This window comes from Homarus americanus, unplaced genomic scaffold (assembly GCF_018991925.1).
Source record: "Homarus americanus isolate GMGI-L3 unplaced genomic scaffold, GMGI_Hamer_2.0 scaffold19269, whole genome shotgun sequence".
In the NCBI taxonomy this organism is placed as follows: Eukaryota; Metazoa; Arthropoda; class Malacostraca; order Decapoda; family Nephropidae; genus Homarus; species Homarus americanus.
The window spans coordinates 51,215-72,500 of NW_024757143.1; the positions used below are offsets into that span (position 1 = coordinate 51,215).

General features: G+C 54.7%; 2 protein-coding genes across 2 annotated transcripts in view; one reads left to right on the top strand and one right to left on the bottom strand.

The window, feature by feature from the left end:
- Window positions 1–15,356: 15,356 nt before the first annotated feature.
- On the top strand, window positions 15,357–16,425 carry LOC121857385 (wiskott-Aldrich syndrome protein homolog 1-like). The gene is made up of 2 exons (XM_042353406.1): window positions 15,357–15,697; window positions 15,903–16,425. The coding sequence occupies exons 1-2, from the start codon at window positions 15,357–15,359 to the stop codon at window positions 16,423–16,425; spliced, it is 864 nt and encodes a 287-aa protein (XP_042209340.1).
- Window positions 16,426–17,635: 1,210 nt separating this feature from the next.
- Window positions 17,636–21,286, bottom strand: part of LOC121857384 (epithelial discoidin domain-containing receptor 1-like) — a 4,087-nt gene continuing 436 nt past the window's right edge. The window contains exon 2 of the mRNA XM_042353405.1: window positions 17,636–21,125. Within this exon, the coding sequence (XP_042209339.1) occupies window positions 19,432–21,108 (1,677 nt within the window). The 5' untranslated portion in view covers window positions 21,109–21,125 and the 3' untranslated portion in view covers window positions 17,636–19,431. The remainder of the gene's footprint in view (window positions 21,126–21,286) is intronic.

Sequence of the window (21,286 nt, forward strand, 5' to 3'; positions counted from 1 at the left end):
CAGCAGGAACAGCAGGGGCAGTAACATGATAGGATCACCACAAGTAACAGCAGCAGAGACAGTAACATGATAGGGTCACCACAAGTAACAGCAGCAGGAGCAAGTAACATGATAGGTCACCTAAGTAACAGCAGCAGACAGTAACATGATGGGGTCACCACAAGTAACAGCAGAACAGTAACACTTGTGATAGGGTCACCACAAGTAACAGCAGCAGGAGCAGTAACATGATAGGGTCACCACAAGTAACAGCAGGAGGAGCAGTAACATGATAGGGTCACCACAAGTAACAGCAGCAGGAGCAGTAACATGATAGGGTCACCACAAGTAACAGCAGGAGGAGCAGTAACATGATAGGGTCACCACAAGTAACAGCAGCAGGAGCAGTAACATGATAGGGTCACCACAAGTAACAGCAGCAGGAGCAGTAACATGATAGGGTCACCACAAGTAACAGCAGCAGGAGCAGTAACATGATAGAGGGTCACAAGTAACAACAGGAGGAGCAGTAACATGATAGGTCACCACAGTAACAGCAGCAGTAACATGATGGGGTCTACAAGTAACAGCAGCAGAGATATGGGGTCACCACAAGTAACAGCAGCAGGAGCAGTAACATGATAGAGGGTCTACAAGTAACAGCAGCAGGAGCAGTAACATGATAGGGTCACCACAAGTCAGCCACAAGTAACAGCAGCAGGAGCAGTAACATGATAGGGTCACCACAAGTAACAGCAGCAGGAGCAGTAACATGATAGGGTCACCACAAGTAACAGCAGCAGGAGCAGTAACATGATAGGGTCACCACAAGTAACAACAGGAGGAGCAGTAACATGATAGGGTCACCACAAGTAACAGCAGCAGGAGCAGTAACATGATAGGGTCACCACAAGTAACAGTAGCAGCAGCAGTAACATGATAGGGTCACCACAGGTAACAGCAGCAGGAGCAGTAACATGATAGGGTCACCACAAGTAACAGTAGCAGCAGCAGTAACATGATAGGGTCACCACAGGTACCAGCAGGAGGAGCAGGTCAAGTAAGGGGAATAGAACCATAGAAGCAAAAAGAGGAAGAGAAGGTCAGGAAGAAGAAGAGGAGTTGGAACACAAGGAGAGAGTAGAGGGGGAAGAAGGGGGAAGAAGAAAGGAAGAAAGAGAAGAAGAAGAAGGAGATAAAAAGAAGGAGCCGTGGAAGATTGAATCCTTTGACTTACTTCCTCTGCCACTCCTGGATTACATGACCATCCTCGGAGTGGACTTTGAGAAACATGTGAGGTTCAATAAACACCTCAACCACTGCAAGGCCTCACTCAGGGTCACCGTCCTCAGAAGGTTGACTAGATTCCTTGACCACAGTGGGATCCTGACGCTCTATAAGGCCTTATATAGAGTACTCATCCCTGTCGAGGACGTCCAGCGCTCCTTCCCACATTAGAAAACAGGACAAGATACAAAGGTGAGCCCTGCGACTGGTGGAGTCTGCCCCACACCCTCCCCAGGACATCGTCACCACCGTGGACTCTCTGGAGCATGTGGCGGCCCTGACGGTGTTCCACAAGGCCCGGGTCCAAGAGGCGCCTCACCTGGCGGGCCTCAGGCTGCCCCTACGAGCTGCGCAGAGGAGCACGAGAACGGTTCTGTCGAGTGTCCTGCTGGTGGAGGTCACGAGCCAGTCAGCATCAGAGGACCATCATGGCTAGAGTTTCACGACTGTGGAACCTTTTCACGGCGGCCATACCACTACCCAACAGGTCAAGATGGCCGCTCATAGATGGCGAGCGAAACTCCAAACTCAGTTGATTCTTCTGTCTACAATTTGTACTGTGTATTACAATGTATTTTTGTATATATAATATTATTTACTATGTCTACATTATTATTTGTTTAGTGGCTTTAATTAATCCAATGTCGTGAACTATTTATTGTATGATAATTTACTGTAACAATCCTGGGGAAGGGTTTCAGATAGGATGGTGTTTACCTAAATTGTCCTTTAATCCAGTTATCATGTGATTAGGCCAAAACCTTGTCAGTGATCCCCGTGTAACCAGCTGTTTAAATAAATAAAAAGGGAGGTGAAGAAAAGAAGAAGAGCAGGAGGAAGAGAAAAAGAAGATGATGAAGATGAAAAGAAGAAGAGAAGCTGGGAAAGGAGGAGAAGGAGGAGGAGGAGGAGATGAAAAATAAGTAGCAGTGAGAGGGAGACGTGTGGTGATGGATGGTCTCCCCACTCCTCTCTCAGTACTGTGTCCTTACCTCACTACATCCTAACTCTCTCTCTCTCTCTCTCTCTCTCTCTCTCTCTCTCTCTCCTCGCTTTTTATTTTGATTCTTTGTATATTTCTGTCTCTCTCTTATTATTGCAATCATCCTCTATAGCAGTTATTCTTTCATACTTATTATTTACTCATTTCTCTCTTCTCTCTTCCTTTCTCTTATCCTCCCTACTCACTTTATCCCGTTCCGTGTCGTCTCCTTATTCTTTCTCCTTATCCATTCCATCTAGCTCCTCTTCACCTTCTCTTAACACCCTCTTCTACGTCTCCTCTTTATTACCCTATTATCTGACTCTCATTTCCGTTCTTCCCCTCGTGTTATTTCCTCTTCTCTTCGTCTCGCTCTTTCGTCTGACCGGCAGGATGTTTATCTTAATATGATCACAAGCTAAACTTCCTGGGAAAAATGACTGAGTGAGGTTTAAGAAGGAAGATGTATGTATGTATGTATGTATGTATGTATGTATGTATGTATGTATGTATGTATGTATGTGTGTATGTATGTATGTATGTATGTATGAATGTATGTATGTATGTATGTATGTATGTATGTAAAATAAAATCAAGCTGATGGATGAATCCTCTCCACTCCCTGACAGTCCACCACTATCATCCAGTTGACTCACTCATCCACCACCATCACCCAGTTAACTCACTCATCCACCACCATCACCCAGTTAACTCACTCATCCACCACCATCATCCAATAGACTCACTCATCCACCACCATCATCCAGTTGACTCACTCATCCACCACCATCACCCAGTTAACTCACTCATCCACCACCATCATCCAATAGACTCACTCATCCACCACCATCATCCAGTTGACTCACCGTCACGTACCTGTAACTCTGAGGAACACGCATGTAGTGTGGTATCTGTTTACGCCTCCACTCCACACAAGCTATTAGTAACTTGTTATTTTTACTATTATCTTATTGTTGTTCTTAGTTACTTAGGTTAATTGTATATCTATGTATGTCATTAATATGCATCATTTGTGTTGTTCTGTTAAGTCAAACCAAGAGTAGTATTAATTAGTTATAGACTATTTGGCAACTGTCCTGGGTCACGAGGTAAGACGCTTCTCACTCATATTCTGTGTGGCCAGAGACTCTCTCTCTAGTAAACCGGTGTATAGGCAGGACGTGTCCACACCTACTCTAGCCTCTACACTTGCCCAGTACAGACGTGCCTTGTTCAGTCATCTACAATACCCTAGTGGTATCTGGTAATTAGTGGCACGTTAACATAGGCCTAGGAAGGGATCCTGGTGTTAAGGAATCTCCTATTTGGTAGGAAATAACCAGTTGGTTGTGATTGCTGTGTATATATTGTAATGTCTGTGTTTAATATAGTTAATGTTAAGTAGTATTCATTTGATCTAACTCCTTAACGGTATATTTTCACCCTTCCGGCATCACTCTTGTTTTACTATACAATCACTTATTCCCTTAAATTCCATGGTTGCTAGACAGTACTCCTTTAAGAACATAAATTGAATTATTTAATTATCTTCCCATTTGTGACTCACTTACTCCAACTTATTCTTATTTATTCAAGTACATTCAGTTGAGTCGGTTTTTGTGGGGATAATTATTGCCGTGTTCCCTGTTTGTTCCTTTATTTGATGATAACTTGGGGTAGGTTTCACTCCCCAGGTATAAAGGATATTGGGATCACGACACTCACTCATCCACCACCATCATCCAATAGACTCACTCATCCACCAACATCCAATAGACTCACTCATCCACCACCATCGTCCAGTTGACTCACTTATCCACCACCATCACCCAGTTAACTCACTCATCCACCACCATCGTCCAGTAAACTCACTCAACCACCACCATCATCCAGTTGACTCACTCATCCACCACCATCAACCAGAAGACTCACTCATCCACCACCATCATCCAGTTGACTCACTCATACACCACCATCATCCAATAGACTCACTCATCCACCAACATCATCCGCCGGACACTCATCCACGACCATCATGCAGCAGATTCATTCACTCACTCATACTTTGACTAATTGTCATATTTCACTACATATATAAACCCGTATATAACAAAAGCTACCCTCTCTCTCTACGGGGACACTGACCTCTACGGGACACCCTCTACAGGGACACTGACCCCCCCTCTACGGGGACACTGACCCCGAAGCAGCTAATGGTTGCCTCACCTGTTTGACCACCTGATAAACAACGTTCATTCATCTCTATAGTGAAAACGTTTAAAATTGATAAATATAAAAATATAAAAAATGAACAATGGAAAGGTAATGGTGAAGACATAGTGAATTATTATAGAAGAATTAAACCAAAGAGAAAAAATGGTTAACACTTTTACGGTGATTAGCATCGTTAAGGTGTTCCCGCTCCTCCCACTCCCGTTGTCAATTCAATTTCAATTTCAATTGTTTATTCCTTGATCGAGGAAGCGGGATCCTAGTGCTGTCACTAGGTACCCCTGTACAATGACACCAGAAGCATCTGGCAAGTCTGACAAGTATATACAGTATAAATATTATAAAGGGGCTTACTAAAGCCTAAGGAAGGAAGGATATTCCTTTAACACATAATCAATGTTAATTACATAATATCTGGCCAGTATGGGGAGGATCATCGTGTCTCCGTCAGGGGGTCGTAGAGTGGTGGTCCAGCAGGCGTCACGGAAGCGTTGTGTGTGGGGACATCTTAGGAGGTAGTGGATTAGGGTGCGGCTGTCGGGTCTTCTACATAATGCACAAGAGCGTTGCTCAGGGGATGCGAGAATACCAATCTCCCAAGCAAAGTCATACCCAATGATGATACGGGCAGCAATCACGTCCCCTTTCCGCGACCCTTTCCCGTAGACGTACGAGAGGTCAGGAAGTTTACGAAGGACATCGTACCAGGTGGGCGGGAGTCCAGGGGGATGGCTGCTTCCCGAGCTTCTCTCTGTTTGCGGTGAATTTGGGTCCTAAGCTGTAAAAGTGTTCGGGGAACAACGTAGCCCCCAGAGGCCCTCCCAGGGACATCGGCGCCCAAGAGGGCACCTCAGGGGAGACGACGCCAACAGAAGCCCTTCCAGGGGAGCTGGTGGCCATCCAAGGGTGGTCCGACCCAAGGGGCCCTTCCAGATACAGAGGCACTCCTAAGCCCGGACCTACGGCCTAGAAAATAGTGCGTTAATGTTCGAAATAAGGCAAACAGAGTATTGGGTATTATATCTAGAAGTGTAAGTAATAAGAGTGCAGAGGTCTTATTGCAACTATATCTTGCGCTAGTCAGGCCCCACATCGACTATGCGGTTCAGTTCTGGATATCAATTCACTGGAGTCGGTGCAGCGAGGATTGACGAAAGTGACTCCGGGACTTAGAAACCTTCCATATCAAGATAGGTTAAAGAAACTAAACTTGCATTCCCTAGAAAGACGAAGAGTGCGGGGAGATATGATAGAAGTATTTAAGTGGGTGAAAGGAATCAATAAAGGGGATATAGATAAAGTTCTTATAATATCCGAGCAGGATAGGACTCGTAGCAACGGATTTAAGTTGGAAAAGTTTAGATTTAGGAGGGAGATAGGAAGGAACTTGTTCACAAATAGGGTGGTGGACGAGTGGAACAAGCTTAGCAACTTTGTAGTAAGTGCTGGAACGCTGGAAAGTTTTAAAGGGGGGCTAGATAGATTCATGGATGATAGAGAGTGGTAGTAACCCTCGACAGGAGCTGCCATGCACAGGCCAACCGGCCTATTGCAAACTCCTTATGTTCTTATGTTCTTAAGAGACCTCACAGTGGCGGCAGTGTTCCCGAGGGACATCTCAAGTGGCGGCGGCATTTATCTCAAGGAATATTATGTAATATTTAGTATCATCTGGAATAGTACAATAACATGGTGGTAATAAGAACATCTCATAATGTTACCACGGTTATGCCAAACTGCCCTTCCAGGGGCGGTAGCGCCCCAAGGTATCCTCCCAGGGACGGGGGCCACGCCATGGGTTCTGCCAGGGACGGCGGCGCTGCCAGGGGCAGCTGCCTCCTTAGGGGCCCTAGCAAAGGCTTCGGCGCCCCAAGGGTCCCTCCCAGATGCGGAAGAGCCCCTAAAGACCCTCACAAAGGCAGCGGCGTCCCTAGGGGACCCTTCCAAAGATAGAGGCGTCCCCAAGGATCCTCCTTAGGAATGGCGGCGGCGCCCTGGGATCGTCTCAGGGGCAGCGGTGCCCCAAGGGGCCCTCCTAGGTGCCCTCCAATGGCCCTGACTTGGGCTGTGGTGCCCCGAGGGCCCTGACAAGGGCGGCAGCGCTCCCTTGGGAACTCCTCTTAGAGGCAGCGGTACACCTCAGGAGCCTTTGCAGAAGCGGTTGTAACCCCGTGGGCCTTCCCAGGGCTGTGATGGTCCTAGAGGCCTTCCCAGGAGAAGTGGCGCCCTCAGAGGCACTCCAAGGGGCATGTGCAACCCCAGTGGACGTGCCAGAGGAGGTGGACTTCCCAGGGGCCCTTCTAAGGACGGTAGCGACCCCAGGAGCTCTCCTTCTGGATGGCGGCGACCCAAAAGGCTCTACTAGGGACGGTTGCGCCCTCAGGCACCTTCCCGGGGCGAGGATGTCCCAGGTGCCCTCCCAGGGGCGTTGGTACCTCAAGGGTTCTTCCCAGATGCGGAGGCGTCCCTAGGGACACCTCACAAGGGCAGCGGCGTCCCTAGGGGACCCTTTCAACGACAGCGGAGACCCCAAGGACCCTCCTTAGAAATGGCAGCGCCCCCTGGGATCCTCTCAGGGGAGTGAAGTCCAAAAAGGCCCTGATAGGGGCCCTCCAGGGTCTTTGACAGGGGCTAAGGCGTCCCGAGGGGCCCTCTCAGGGGTTTTCCCGGGGGCCGTGTTTCTTCATGCGCCCTCTCAGGAGCGGCAGCGCTCCCATGAGCCATCCCAGTGCAGGGGACGCTCCTAGGGGCCTCGCCTTAGGGGCGGCGGTATACCCCAGGACCCTTTGGAGGAGCAGTCGTGACCCTGAGGGCCTTCCCAGGGACGTCGACGGTCTTAGAGGCCTCCCCAGGGGCAGTGGCGACCTCAGAGGCACTCCCAGGGTCATGTGCGACCCAGGGAACGTGTCAGAGGCGGTGCAGTTCCCAGGAGCCCTTTCAGGGAGGGTAGCGCACCCAGGAGCTCTTCTTATGGATGGCAGTTACCTCAAAGGTTCTACCAGGGGCGGTGGCGCCCCAGGCACATTCCCTGGGGCGACGGCGCCTCAATGGTCCCTCCCAGATGCGAGGTGCCCTAGGGACCCTCACAGGGGCGGTGGCGTCCTTAGGGGACCCTTCCAAAGTCAGCTGGGCCTCCAAGGACCATCCTTAGGAGTAAAAGCGCCCCTTAGGCCTTCTCAGGGGCCCTGACAGGAGCTGTGGAGCCTTCAGGGGCATGCTTAGTAGTTCTCCTGTGGGCGGTGTTGCCCCCAGGGGCCCTACCAGGGGCGGCGACGCCCACAGGGGTCCACTTAGAGGCAGCGGCGCCCCCAGGAACCCTCACAAGGGCTGCAGTGCTTCCAGGGGCCCTCCAGGTGTGGTGATGCCCCCAGGGAACACCCAAGGTCTACGGCGTCCCCAGGGGCGGCGATGATCCTAGCGTCCATCCCAGGGGTGGCGACGGTCCTAGCGGCCCTCTCATTGGCGTGGCACCTGCAGAGGCCGTCCATGGGGCATGTGCGACCCCAGGGGCCGTGCCAGCGGTGTGGCTTCCACAGGGGACCTCCTAGGGATGGTTGCGCCCCCAGGAGCCTTCCTTGTGGATGGCGGCAAGCCCAAATGCTCTACCAGGGGCGATGATGCCCCCAGGCGCCTTCCCTTGGGCGAGGGTGTCCCAGGTGCCCTCCCAGGAGCGACCGCATCCCCAAGGGTCCCTTCCAGATGCAGCAGCGACCCCAGGAACCCTCCTTAGCTGTGGAAACGCCCCAAGGGCTCTCCCAGGGGCGATGATGCACCCAAGGGCCCTGCCAGGGACGGCAGTGCCACCAGGGTCGCTCCCAGGCGTGGCGGCGCTCCGTCCCTTCTTGTCCTTTCAATTCCCGTCCTCCCTCCCTTCCCTCCCTTCCCTCCCTTCTCCTTCCTACCTTCCCCTCCTTCCCTCCCTCCCTCCCTTCTCCTCCCTACCTTCTCCCTCCCTCCATCCCTCCTCCCTCCTCCCTCCCTCCCTCCCTCCCTTCTCCTTCCTCCCTCCCTCCTCCTTCCTCCTCCTCCCCCCTTCCCTCCCCCCTTCCAAGTGATTGATAGATTTGTAAACAAAGAGGCACAGCAGTAAGTGTTAATATCTTCGAATATTAAAATTTTCAATATAACAAATTTTTCGTTTGTGTGATCTGTTTTTTTTTTTCAAGTAGGTCATTGTCCGTACAACTCTCTTTTGTGCAGTAACCAGAGATTGTGTTTTTGAAGAGCCAGAGGCCCCCCCATAGTGTGTGACAGTGTATCAGGTGTTGGTAGACAAGATCATGATAGATTTCTTTCATTGCTGTGAGAGTGAGTGACTGTCGAGGGAAGGGGTAAGGGAGGGGGGGGAGAAGGGAGGGAAAGAAAAGGAGGGAAGGGGTATGGAAAAGAGGGGAAGGGAGGAAAGGAAGGGAGGACGGGGAAGGTAAGGATGCGAATGGTGGGAAAGGAAAGTAGGAGGAAGGGAGGGAGAGGAAAGGGAAAATAAGGTGTAGGGATGGAGGGGAAGGGAAGAAGGGAGGGGAATGGAAAGGAGAGGAAGGAAAAAGGAAGGAAAAGGAAGGAGGGGAAGGGCAGAGAAGGAGAGGCAGTGAGACAAATGAAAGGAGATTAAGGGAAAAAGGGAAAGAAAGGGAAGGGAAAGGAAGGAAAGAGAGGGAGGCTAAGGGGGGAAAGGAAGGGGGAAGGGTATGGGGAGGAAGGGAAGGAAAGAGCGGAAGGAGGGAGGGGAAAGGGGAATGGAATTGAATTGAATGCAAGGGAAGGGAAGGGAGGAAGGGGAAGGAGGAATAGGGAAAGGGTAGGAGGGAAGAAAAGGGAGGAAGGAAAAGGGTGGTGCCTACAGGGGCCTTACCAGGGGCGGTAGCTCCCCCCGGGGACCTACCAGGGGCAGCAGTGCCCCCAGTGGACCTCCCGAGGGCGATAGCGATCACAGGGGCCCGCGCAGGGGCGACGGCACCCCCAGAGGTTCTCATTAGGGCAGCAGTGCCCTCAGGGGCCCTCCCAGGAGAATTTGAGATCCCAGGGGCCCTCTTGGAGGCTGTAGCGCCCCCAAGGTTTCTCCCAGAGGTGGTGGTGCCCCCACTGCTCCTCCCAGGGGAAACAGCGACCCAAGGGGACCTCCCTGGGGCTGTGGTGCCACCAGGGGCCATCCCATAGGTGCCGGCGTACCCAAGAGCCCTCCCAGGAGCGGCGGATCCCCAGGGCCCTCCCAGGGGCGGTGGCCCCCGAAGGGGCCTCTCCAGGGGTGGTGGTGTCCCCATGCGCTCTTCGAAAAGCGGGGTCGCCCCCAGCGGGACTCCCTAGGTGTAGCAACGCTTCCAAGGGACCTCCCATGAGCGGCTGTGACGCCGAAGACACTCCCAAGGGCAGTGGCGAACTCAGGGTCCTGTCAATGGCGGCGGCGCTACTATGAGCCGTAACAAGGGCGGCGGTGCCCCCAAAGGGTTCTCCTAGAAGCCCTGCCAAAGGCGATAGCACCCCAGGGACTTCCCAGGGTTCAAACCTCCCCTAGGAGCCCTACCAGGGGCACCGGCGCCCCTAACGACCCTCACAGGGGCGGTGGCTCTACCAGGGCCCCTCCCAGGAGCGACAGCTTACCCAGGGGCCCTCCCACGGGCCCTCCCAGGGGCCCTCCCAGGGGCGGAAGCACAAGCAGCGGCTGTCAAGGGGTAAAGGTGAACACAGGAGCCATGCCAGGGGCCCTCCCAGGAGTGGCAGTGTTCCAAGGGGCCCTCCGAGGGGCGGCAGTGCAACCAGGGGCCCTCCCAAGGATGGTGAAGCCCCCAGGGGAATTCTTTTTGGATCGTAGCGACCCCAGTGCCCTGCCAGGCACAGCGACGCTCGCAGGGGCGGCAGAGGACCTCCAACAAGCGGTGGCCTCCCTTGGGCCCACCAAGGGTGGAGGCTTCCCCAGGGGCCATTTGAGAGGCGGCGGCCTCGCCAGGTGATCAGCCAGGGGCAGCCGCGCCCTCCGGGGACTTAACCTAGCCTAACCTCCCAATGGTGGTGGAGACCCAAGGGGCCCTTCCAGAGGTGTTGGGGTCCTTCCGGGCCCTGCTCGGGGCGGTGGCGCCCACAGGAGCCCTCCCAGATGAGAAGGCACCACTAGGGGCCCTCACAGGGGCGTCGGTGCTCCCAGGGGCCATCCTAGGTGCGGTGGCGCCGCCAAGGGCCCTTCCAGGGGCGACATCGCATCAAGGGGTCCTCCATTAGGGTGGCAGCGCCCCAAAGGGCCCTCCCATTGGATATTGCCACCCCAAAGACACTCCCAAGGTTAGTGGCGTTCGCAGGGCTATGTTGCCTCCAGAGGCCCTCCCAGGGAGACGGAGCCACCAGAAGCCCTCACAAGGTAAACGGTGGTCCTCCAGGATGCGGTCCAACCGTAGAAGCTCTCCAAGAACAGGCGGCGTACCCAGGGACCATCCCAGCTACAAAGTAGCTCCAAGGGGACCTCACAGGGGCGGCAGTGCCCCGGGGGCCCTCTCAAAGGCGGCGGCGCCCCCAGAGGCCATCCTAGCTACAGAGGCGCTCCTAGGGGACCTCACAGGGGCAGAGGTGCCCTCGGGGGCAGTTAAGGGGACTGTGGCGCCCCATGGGACCTTGTCTGGACAAGTGTGACCCCAGGGGCCCTCCCAAGGGCCGCCGCACCCCTAGGGGCCATTTTTAGGAGAGGGGACGATTTCAAGTGCCCTGCCAAGGATGGTGGTGCCCCCTGCGGTCCTTCCAAGAGCGGTTGGCGCCCCCAGGGGTCCTCCCAGGGTCAACGGTGCCCACAGGGGTGACCCCAGGGTAGGACCCATGGGCAAAGGTGTCTCCAGGAGACCTCCCAAGAGGAAAGGCACAACCAAGCGCCCTCGTTAGGTTTAGCGGCCTTCCCAGGGGTTCTGCCAGGGTCAGTGGCACCCACAGGGGTGACCCCAGGGTAGGACCCATGGGCGGCGGAGGTCTTCCTATGGCCCCTTCCATGGGCAGCCACGCCCCTAGGGATCCTCGTTAGGGATGGCGGAGACCCCTAGGGCTCTACCAGAGAGGGTGGGGCCCCCAGGGGCCCTCCTAGAAACGGTTGTGTCCCCTGAGGCTCTTAAAGGTGCAGTGGCGACGGTGCCACAAGGGGCCCTCCTTGGGGACAGCGGCGCTACCAGAGGCCGTCCCAAGGGTGGTGGCAAACTCAGGGTCCGTCCCAGGGACCGGCGGTGCCCCCAGGGGCCCTCCGAGGTGGAGGCTCCCCTAGGGGCTCTCCGAAGTGGAGGCTCTTCTAGGGGCCCTCCGAGGCGCAGGATCCCCTAGGGGCATTCCTGAGGGCGGCGGCGACACCAAGGGCTCTCATGGGGAAGGCGGTGCCGCCAGCGGTTCTCCCAAGGGTGACGACGACCCCAGTGGCTTTCCCAGGGTTGGCGGTGCCCATGAGGGACATCCAAGGGGTAGAGGCACACTCAGGGGTCTTTCCATGGCCAGCGGAGCCCTCAGAGGTCCCCCCAGGGGCTGAGGCGTCCAAAGGGCCTTACCAGGGGCGGTGGGTCCAGCAGGAGCCCTCCCAGAGGCGACGGTGCCCACCGGGGACCTCCCAGGGGCAGTAGTGCTCACACGGCCCTTTCAGGGCCAGCGGTTCCCAAAGGGGCCGTGCCAAAGGCCGCGGCGTTTTAGGGGCCATCCCAGAGGCGAAGGCATCCCCAAGGGCCCTAAAAGGGGCGACGGTGCCCACCGGGAGCCTCCCAGGGGTAGTGATGCCCCCCCAGGGGCCCTTCCAGGGCCAGCGGAGGTCCCAGAGGCACTAAAAAGGGCAGCAGGGCAAACCGGGGCCCTCCTAGTGGCGGTGGCGCCACCAGTGGCTTTGTCAAGAGCGGCGGCATCCCCATGGACTTTCCTAGGGGCGGCGGCGCCCCCGGCCTCTCCCAGGGGAAGTGGCGCCGCCAGAGCCCCTTACAGGAGCTGTGGCGCTCACACGGGACCTCAAAGGGGCAGCTGCGCCCACTGTGGGGGTCTCAAGTAGAGCGGCGCCCCCGGAGGCCCTCTAAAGGGCGGCGGCGACCACAAAGGTTTCTTAGGGGAGGTGAAGCTTACAGGGGTCCTCCCATAGGGAATGGCCCGGCAGGAGCCCTGAGAGAGGATGTGGCGCTCCCAGGGGCGGTGGCGCCTCGAGAGGCTCTCAGAGGTTTTTCCGGGGGCGGTGGTTCCCCCATGAGCCTTCCCAGGGGTGGCGGCGGTCCCATGGGCCATCCCAGTGGTGGCAGCTCTCCCAGGGGCTCTCCTTAAGGACAGCGGTACACCCCAGGGGCCTTCGGAGGAGCAATTGCGACCCCGAGGGCCCTCCCAGGGGCGTCGAGGGTCGTACCGGCCCTCCCAAGGGCGGTGGAGCCCTCAGAGGCCCTTCCAGAAGCATGTGCGACTCCAGGGGCCGTGGCAATGCGGTTGCGTCCCCAGGGGCCCTCCCAGGGTTGGTTGCGTCCCCAGTGGCCTTCCTTATGGATGGCGGCGACCCACGGCGAACACAGTGGCACTCGCAGATGCGGCATTGTCACCAGGGCCCTCCAATGAGCGATGGAGCCCCCAGGGGCAACGGTGCCCCTAGGGGATCTCTTTTAGTGCGGTTGCATTCCTGGGGCCAAGCCAGGGGCAATTGGGCCCCAGGATCTTTCCCTAGGATCAGCGGCGCCACTAGGACCCTCTCAGAGGCTTTGGAACCCCCAGGGACCCTCTCAGAGGCTTTGGCATCCCCATGGGCCCTCCCAGGGGCGGTGGTGCCCCCAGGGTTCTCCTTTGGGGCAGCGACGCCCCCAGTGGGTTGGTGTCCCCAGGGATCACCCAAGGGCGACAGCTTCCCTAGGAGCTCTCCTTAGAGGCAGCAGTAAACCCCAGGGGCTTTCGGAGGAGCTGTTTCGACACCGAGGACTCTTCCAGGGGCGGCGACGGTCCTAGCAGCACGCCCAGGGTCGGTGGCGCCCTCAAAGGCCCTCCCAGGGGCATGTACGATCCCAGGGGCCATGCCAAGGGAATGTGCGACCCAAGGGGCCATGCCAGGGGCGGTGGCATCCCAAGGAGCCCTCCCAGGTGACGGTAGAGGACCAGGGTGCCCCTTATGGATCGAGGCGACCCTCAAAGGATCTATCAGGGTCGTTTGTGCCCCCAGGCGCCTTCCCTGAGGCGAGGGTTCCCCCCATGTGCTCTCCCAGAGGACTTCCCAGAGATTGAGGCTCTCCTAGGGGCCCTACCAGAGGTGGCGTCGCCCTAAAGGGCCCTCCCAGGGGCAGTGGCTCCCCCAGTACCCCTCCTAGGAGCAACAGCACACCCAGGTGCCCTATCAAGGTCGGCGGCGCCCCCAGAGGCCTTCTGTAGGGGTCGTGGCGACCCCAGGGGCACTGCCAGGCACAGCGGCGCTCCCATGGGCAGCGGAGGACCTCCAAGAAGCGTTGGCCACCCCAAGAGCCCTTCTAGGGGCGGAAGCTCCCCCAGGGGCCATCCGAGGGGCGGCGGCGCCGCCAGGTGATCTCCTAGGGGTGGCGGCGCCTCCCTGGGCCCTCCCAGCTGCAATGGAGCCCCGAAGGTTCCTTCCAAGGTGATTGAGCCCGGATGGGACTTTCAAGGGGCGGTAACACCCATAGGTGTCCTTCCAAAGGGGCCAGCGCCCCCGGAGACCCTCCCAAGCGCAGCGGCGGAAGCAAGGACGCTACCAGCGGCTGCAGAGCTGCCAGGGGCCCTTCCTAGTTGGTGGCAGCGCTCCCAGGGGACCTGTCAAGGGCCGCAGCGCCCTAGATCTACTCACACCTCACAGGGACGGTAGTACCCCCATGCAGTGGCGATCCCAAGCGCTCTGCCAAGGGCGGCCATGCTCCTAGGGGCTTTCCAAGGGGCGATGGCGCCCCCAGGGAAAATCCCAAATGCAGAGATTCCCAAGGGGACCTCACAGGGGCAGTGGCACTTCCAGGGGCCCTTACAAGGTCTATGGCGCACTTAGGGGCCCTCCTAGTTGTAGCGGCGATCCATAGGGCCCCTCAGGGCCGATATCAACCCGAGGGGCATTCCTTAGGGTTGGTAGTCCCCCCAGGGAATTTCCAAGGGCTGCAACACCCTTAGGGCCCTTCCCAGGGGCGGTGGCACCTCCAAAAGGCGATCCCAAGTGGTGTAGAGACTCCAGGGGCCCTGCCAGAGTCGACCGCTCTATCAGGGGCCCTCTCGGGGGCGACGGCGCTCCCAAAGGCCCTCTCACGGGCGTTGCAGGCCCCAAGAGCCCTCTCAGGCGCAGTGGCGCCGCCAGGGGCCTCCTACGGTCAGCAGTGCCCCCACGGGCTCTCCCAAGTGCCCTTCCAAGGGGCGATGGTTCCCTCCGTGGCCGTCCCTGTGGCGGTGGTACCGCCTGGGGCTCTTCCAGGGGCGCAGTGCCCCTAGGGACCTTCCCAGGGCGATAGTGCCCCCAGGAACCCTTCTTAATGGTGGTAATGCCCCAGGGAACCTTAAATGGACGTCAACGCCCCTCGGGGCCCTCCCATGGACGGTGGAGCAATCAGGGGCCTTTTTATTTGCCGCGACGCCCTTAGGGGCCCTTCAAGGGGACGCGGCGCTCCCAAAGGCCTTCTCAAGGGTTTCTGCGCACCCACAGGCCCTCACAGGGGCGGCAGTGCTCCTAAGGGTCCTCCTAATGGGTGGCAGCGTCACCAGGAGACTTCCCAGTGGCTGTGGCGCCCATAAGGACCCTCCCAGGAGGGCAGAACACTCAAAAGCCCTCCCTGGGGCGGTGTCACCTCCAGGGGGCTTCCCAGGAGCGGCAGCTCCCCCACAGGTCTCCTTAGAGGTGGCAGTGACTCCGAGGGCCCTGCAAAGGGCCGCAGCGCCCTAAGGGGTCCTTCCAGGGGGAGCAGCCCCAAGGGCCCTCCGAAAAGTGATGGTGACCCCTTGGGCCCTGTTAGGGGCGGCGGCACTCTTTGGGGTCTCCCAGGGTCTGCGGTGCCCTCAAAGGCCCTTTCATGAGCGGTGGGGCGCCCTGTGTCCCTTCCAGGGGCTGCGGTGCCTCCAGGCGTTCTCTCAGGGGAGGAGGCCCTGCCTGGGACAGCGATGCTCCCAGGGGCACTGGAGGTCCTCCATGAAGCGTTTGCCACCCCAAGGGCCCTCCCAGGGGCGGAAGCGCCCCCCCGGGGCCATCCGAGAGGCGGCGGCGCCGCCAGGTGACCTTCCAGGGACGGTGGCACCTCCCGGGGCCCTCTCAGCATCAATGGAGCCCCGAAGGTTCCTTCCAAGGGTATTGCGCCCGGGGTGGCCTTTCCAAGGATGCGGTGCCCCCAGGGACCCTTCCAGGGAGGGCAGCACCCCCATACAGTGGCGATCGCAGGCGACCTGCCAGGGGCGGCCATGCACCTAGGGGCCTTCCGAGGGGCCCTCCAATGGTCGGTGGTTCTCCTTAAGTCCCTTCCACGGCCATTGGCAACCCCAGGGGAGGCGGCGCAACTAAGGGACCTCAGAGGGGCCATGGCTTCCCTAGGGTCCCTTCAAGGGTCGGTGGCGCCCACAGGACCCTCCCAAATTCAGAGCTCTCCCGAGAAGACCTCACAGGGGCAGTGGCGCTTCCAGGGGCCCTTATAAGGGCTGTGGTGCCACTAGGGGCCCTCTTAGTTGTGGCGGCGATCTGTAGGGCCCTCCCAGGGCCGACAGCGCCCAGAGGGGCATTCCTTAGGGTTGGCAGTGCCCCCAAGGAACTACCAGGGGTTGCAATACCCTTAGGGCCCTTCCCTAGGGCGGTGGCACCTCCAAAAGTCCCTTCCAAGAGTTGTAGGGCTCCAGGGGCCCTCACAGAGGCGACTGCTCTCCCGGGGGCTCTCTCAGGGGCGACGACGCTCCCAAAGACCCTCTCAGTCACGGTGGCGCCGCCAGGGGCCCTCCCAGGGACATCAGAGCCTCCAGGGACTCTCCTAGGAGCCCTGCCAAGGGGCGGTGGTTCCCTCTCAGGCAGTCCCTAGGACGGTGGCATCCCCTTGGGCCATTTCAGGGGCGCGGTGCCCCTAGTGGCCTTCCCAGGGGCGACAGCGCCCCAAGGAACCCTCTTTAGAGGTGGTAGTGCCCCAGGGAACCTCCCATGGGCGTCAACGCCCCTAGGGGCCCTCCCATGGACGATGGAGCAATCAGGGGCCTTTCTATTTGCTGTCCCAGGGGACGCGGCGCCCCCAAAGGCCTTCCCAAGGGTTTCTGCGCACCCAGAGGCTCTCCCAGGGCCGGCAGTGCCCTCAAGTACTTATTTTGATAATTGGTACCAATGAAAGCAACTTTGTTGAAGCGTCATGGTGTAATTTTACGTTTTTTGTGGACGTGACAGTGCACTTGGATTGAGTGGGTTAGTTGTAAACAAATCTTGCGAAAGTGGTGGTTACAGGTGCTCCCGTATATGATAATAATAAGAGAATAAAACATATCCAATATATCCGTTACTTGACATTTACGAGGTAAGTGTCATAGAGGCAAAGGGCCATAGTATTATTAGATCTATAGATTACTATTGCCCAAATTCCCGAATGAGATGGTTGTGCATTACTAAAGGAATACCCTTTTATTAACTAAGGGGGGCGAGAAATTTAAGGACGAGTTTTATATAAAATTATATTAACAAAATCACTTGGGAGAAAACAAATATAAGAACATGAACACAACTTTAACAAAATATAAATCCCTACATCAGAATGTTCACAAAGAAACACACAATGGTAACAAGATTATGGTGACCCAAGGAATAATCAGACTCACCTGTCAAGATCGACTGAACCTACGACGTAGGAGTCCTTTGTGTAAGACCAGGAGAACTACTGACATGAGCCCGTAAAGTAAGGGCAGTGATAGGCTGTAGTTCATAAACCTGCCACCAGGGGTTCTCAACGCCTGAGGGCAGGTTGAACTATTTTATGTGGTTGTTGGCCGGCTCAGGATAACTAAGGGTGGAATGGAATCAATTTGTAAAATTGAGACTTCCTTGTGGGTATATATATATATATATATATATATATATATATATATATATATATATATATATATATATATATATATATATATATATATATATATATATATATATATATATATATATGCCAAGAAAGACAGACACACAAACAAACACATAAAACAAATATACACATGAAATAAAAAACAAAACAATTTAACTATGTAAATTAAACAAACAAACAAACATATTATACAACTTTATTATGTTCATCGTTCTCTTCGGTACAAAAGCATAAAAATAATACAACACTAACTGTATCTTATGTCCAAACACGGTGTATCTAACTGTTGCCTTAACCTGGTTAATACTAATCACAAATGGTTCGTGAATATTATATTGGCATTAAAGTACATAATGATCACTGTTGAAGAAGTCGCCATAGACTCCAACACCTGTGTGAATCCATTAAGTGAGAAGATGTGGAGTAAGAACCTATAAAGCTGACTTGGTAAGAGCTTCAACACTAACACAGTAGGTGATTATCTCAAAACCCACGTCATTTATTTCACAGAATCATAACCTTTATATAGTGTGGATTCTAGCTTCGCTTTTGTATAACTCATTAAGCGTGTTCAACCCTCTATACAGCTTCATGTCTTAACTCTGAACTAATGTCATTTATTCGGGAGAAGAATCTAAAGCGTATTTACATCATAACATAATAATTAAAACATTCTACCAATTTCAATATCCACACCAGCAAACACTGTCAGTTGCAGAGAAATGTGAAGAAATGCAGAGAAAAATGACTAGAAGGATAATTATGTACAGCCTACGATAAATATAATAACTTAACTCCTTAATTATTACATCAAAAACACGTAAGTTAAGATCGTTTAATGTTTACAAGAGTCATTTAGGAGCAGTGGATGAGGTGAGTGGGCCTCTGGTCACCAACGGGTAAGGCGAGAAGCCTGTGAGGGATATAGCGTTAGGTGATGTCTCTCCCTCGGTGGCCGGTGATGTCTCTCCCTCGGTGGCCGGTGATGTCTCTCCCTCGGTGGCCGGTGATGTCTCTCCCTCGGTGGCCACTACTAGTCTTAGGTTCACTTTGTTGATATATCACAGTCAGTTCACAGCCCCACAAGTTCATGGGTAGAAGACGATTAGTGTGTTAAAGATAGATATTTGGAATTACACTGAAAACAATGTCTAGTGTTAATAATAATGTGTTTCGTCAACTCTTGTCAATTACTTTCTATAGGAGTTTGATCACATTTTGGTACTACAAGGTTCACTATGGTCATTCCGCTGTTTCAGTTACATGTGGACCAAAGTTAGTCTTAGTGTTGCAATTGTGAGTTAATAGTGACTGTAGTAATGACTTTATACGGTACAGTTTATGTCACCAGTAAACACTATGGACGCCTCTGATACACAAACCACAACAGTAATTTTCTATAAAGATTATAATACATAACGCTGATTCTGGTATTCATATAACTGTAAGTCTTGGCTGGCTTAGGTCATTGTACATGTTCCAGGTCACTGTACAAGTGCTCTCTGTAGTACATGTTCCAGGTCACTGTACAAGTGCTCTCTGTAGTACATGTTCCAGGTCACTGTACAAGGGCTATCTGTAGTACATGTTCCAGGTCACTGTACAAGGGCTATCTGTAGTACATGTTCCAGGTCACTGTACAAGTACTCTCTGTAGTACATGTTCCAGGTCACTGTACAAGTGCTCTCTGTAGTACATGTTCCAGGGAACAGTGGAGGGAGGTCAAGTCTCTCAGCTGGACAAACACGAGGACCTTAACATTACTTCTCAGTAGACGAGATCCAGTTAGGCTGACGAAGCAGTAATTGTGGTTTTCACGCTGCAGGACCTCCCAGAAGTGTGTGTGCAGGGCGCCACACCCAAGGCAGCCGAGGGTGTTTCCCTACAATATCCCGCAGAGCACTACAGAACCCTGGCAGTTGAGGAAGTAACTCAGGATTTTATGTTCATAACCTGGACACCTCGTAGTACAGCTCACTCTTTATAGTCAAGCGCATAACCCAAATTTTTACGCTGCAGGAACAAGTGGATCTCCCAGAAGGGAGGTCGCTGGCGGTCGTTGGGTCTCCAGCAGGCAGTCATCATGTCGTACATCTCGCGAGGACAGAGCGGCGGATGAGGCAACACCATCATACCGGAGCCATCACCATGGTAACAGTGAGACACGTTCTCCAGCACGCCGTCGTCACTCAGTTCGTCGTAGGGCTGCTGGCGGGCCATCGTCAGGATCTCCCACAGCGTCACGCCGAACGCCCACGCGTCACTCTTGGTGGAAAACCGACCCTGAAGGATAGACTCCCACGCCATCCACCTGATGGGCAGGAGAGCCCGACCTTCACTCAGCCGGTAGTAGTCGCTGGAATACAGAGGTCGACTCATGGCAAAGTCAGAGATCTTTATACTGAGGCCGCTACCCACAAGGCAGTTGCGGGTTGCCAAGTCTCGGTGAACAAGTTTGATGGTCTCTAAGTGTCTCATTCCGGAAGCCACTTGAGTTGCTATATAAATGAGGCCGCCGTAACTTATAAGAGGCCGATCCAACTCCACTCCCTCGAGTATTGAATTCTCAGGCAGGTGTCTTCTGAGGAACTGACAGAGGTCACCCTGAGGAAGGTACTCCACCAGCATACACAGCGGCTCCGTCCTGGTCACCATCCCCACCAGACGAGCCACGTTAGGGTCCTCAATATGACTGAGAGATCTCGCTTCTTGATGAAACTCTTTCTTCAAAACTTCTTTCGTTCCAGGATGGAGTTGTTTCATGAGCGTCATCCGTGAACCTTTACGGTCGACGTCATCCACTCTACACAGCTGAACGACGCCATAAGCTCCTCCACCAAGGACCTCCAGTGGATGAAGGCGGTGCCGAGCCAACTCTGGCACCGGTCGCTCGTAGTTAGCATCAGACACCTCACTTTCGTTGTATATAACAGTGCCTGTCACACCCTGGATGCTGGAAGCCTGGCATAACTGCGACGCTCGGAAGTAATGTTCTTCAGGAGGAGGTGGGATGGGGGGGATAGGGAGTATAGGTGGACAGGAGGGAGCCTGGTCTTGGAGTGACGATTGACTGACTCGTTGATTGAATGGCGGAGTTAACGGGTGAGTGTAAGCCTCTGAGAATGGGGGTGGAGGAGTCATGTTTATGTTTGGTACAGCATAGTCCACGGAGTCATCTGTGTCTGGTGGGAAAGGATTCTTGATGATCGTGTCAGAGAAGCCGCCAGACTTACTGAGGCTGTACTGACTAGAAGTTAACTGAGTCTTATAAGGTTCCTGGTAGAGGGACGACCCAGCCTCATCATCCATAGCAACATGACCATACAACTTCCCATTAGCTCTCGAGTAACCGTTCGACACAGACGCCAAGTTCAGGTTTATGTGTAAGTCTTTCATCTTCATCGACACTTTTCTGTTTTCAGCGACGTTGACCGGCGCTTCAGGCTTCTCCGTCCTAAGAGGAAGTCTGGTGCGGTAGTACAAGATACACAGCACAACAGGCACCACCCCGAACACCACACCGAGGGTGACCAGACCCCCGACGAGGAGTCCTGAAGGGGAGTCGTCAGTAGGGACCAGAGGTGAGCGGGATTCGAACGTCTGTCCCTCCCTTAGCGTCTCCACCGGGCTGGGCTCCTCCTCCACCGTCATGTTACAGCGACAGGGAACTGTAAAGTGAATAACCAACAAGCTTTTTAAATCTTCAAATAATATCTCTATCCTTCAAAATATCTTCACATCATGACTACATGAAGAAGAATTATAAGCACTGAACCTGGTAATGACTTCAGGTATTGTCTGTTGTAACCAAAATCTTTCTCATGTTATA

Excerpts from the sequence above, each read along its gene's own strand:
- LOC121857385 (XM_042353406.1), top strand. The coding sequence starts at position 15,357 with ATGGTGACCCCTTGGGCCCTGTTAGGGGCGGCGGCACTCTTTGGGGTC. Across the intron at positions 15,698-15,902 it reads GCATCAATGGAGCCCCGAAG|GGGAGGCGGCGCAACTAAGG; the intron begins GTTCCTTCCAAG and ends TGGCAACCCCAG.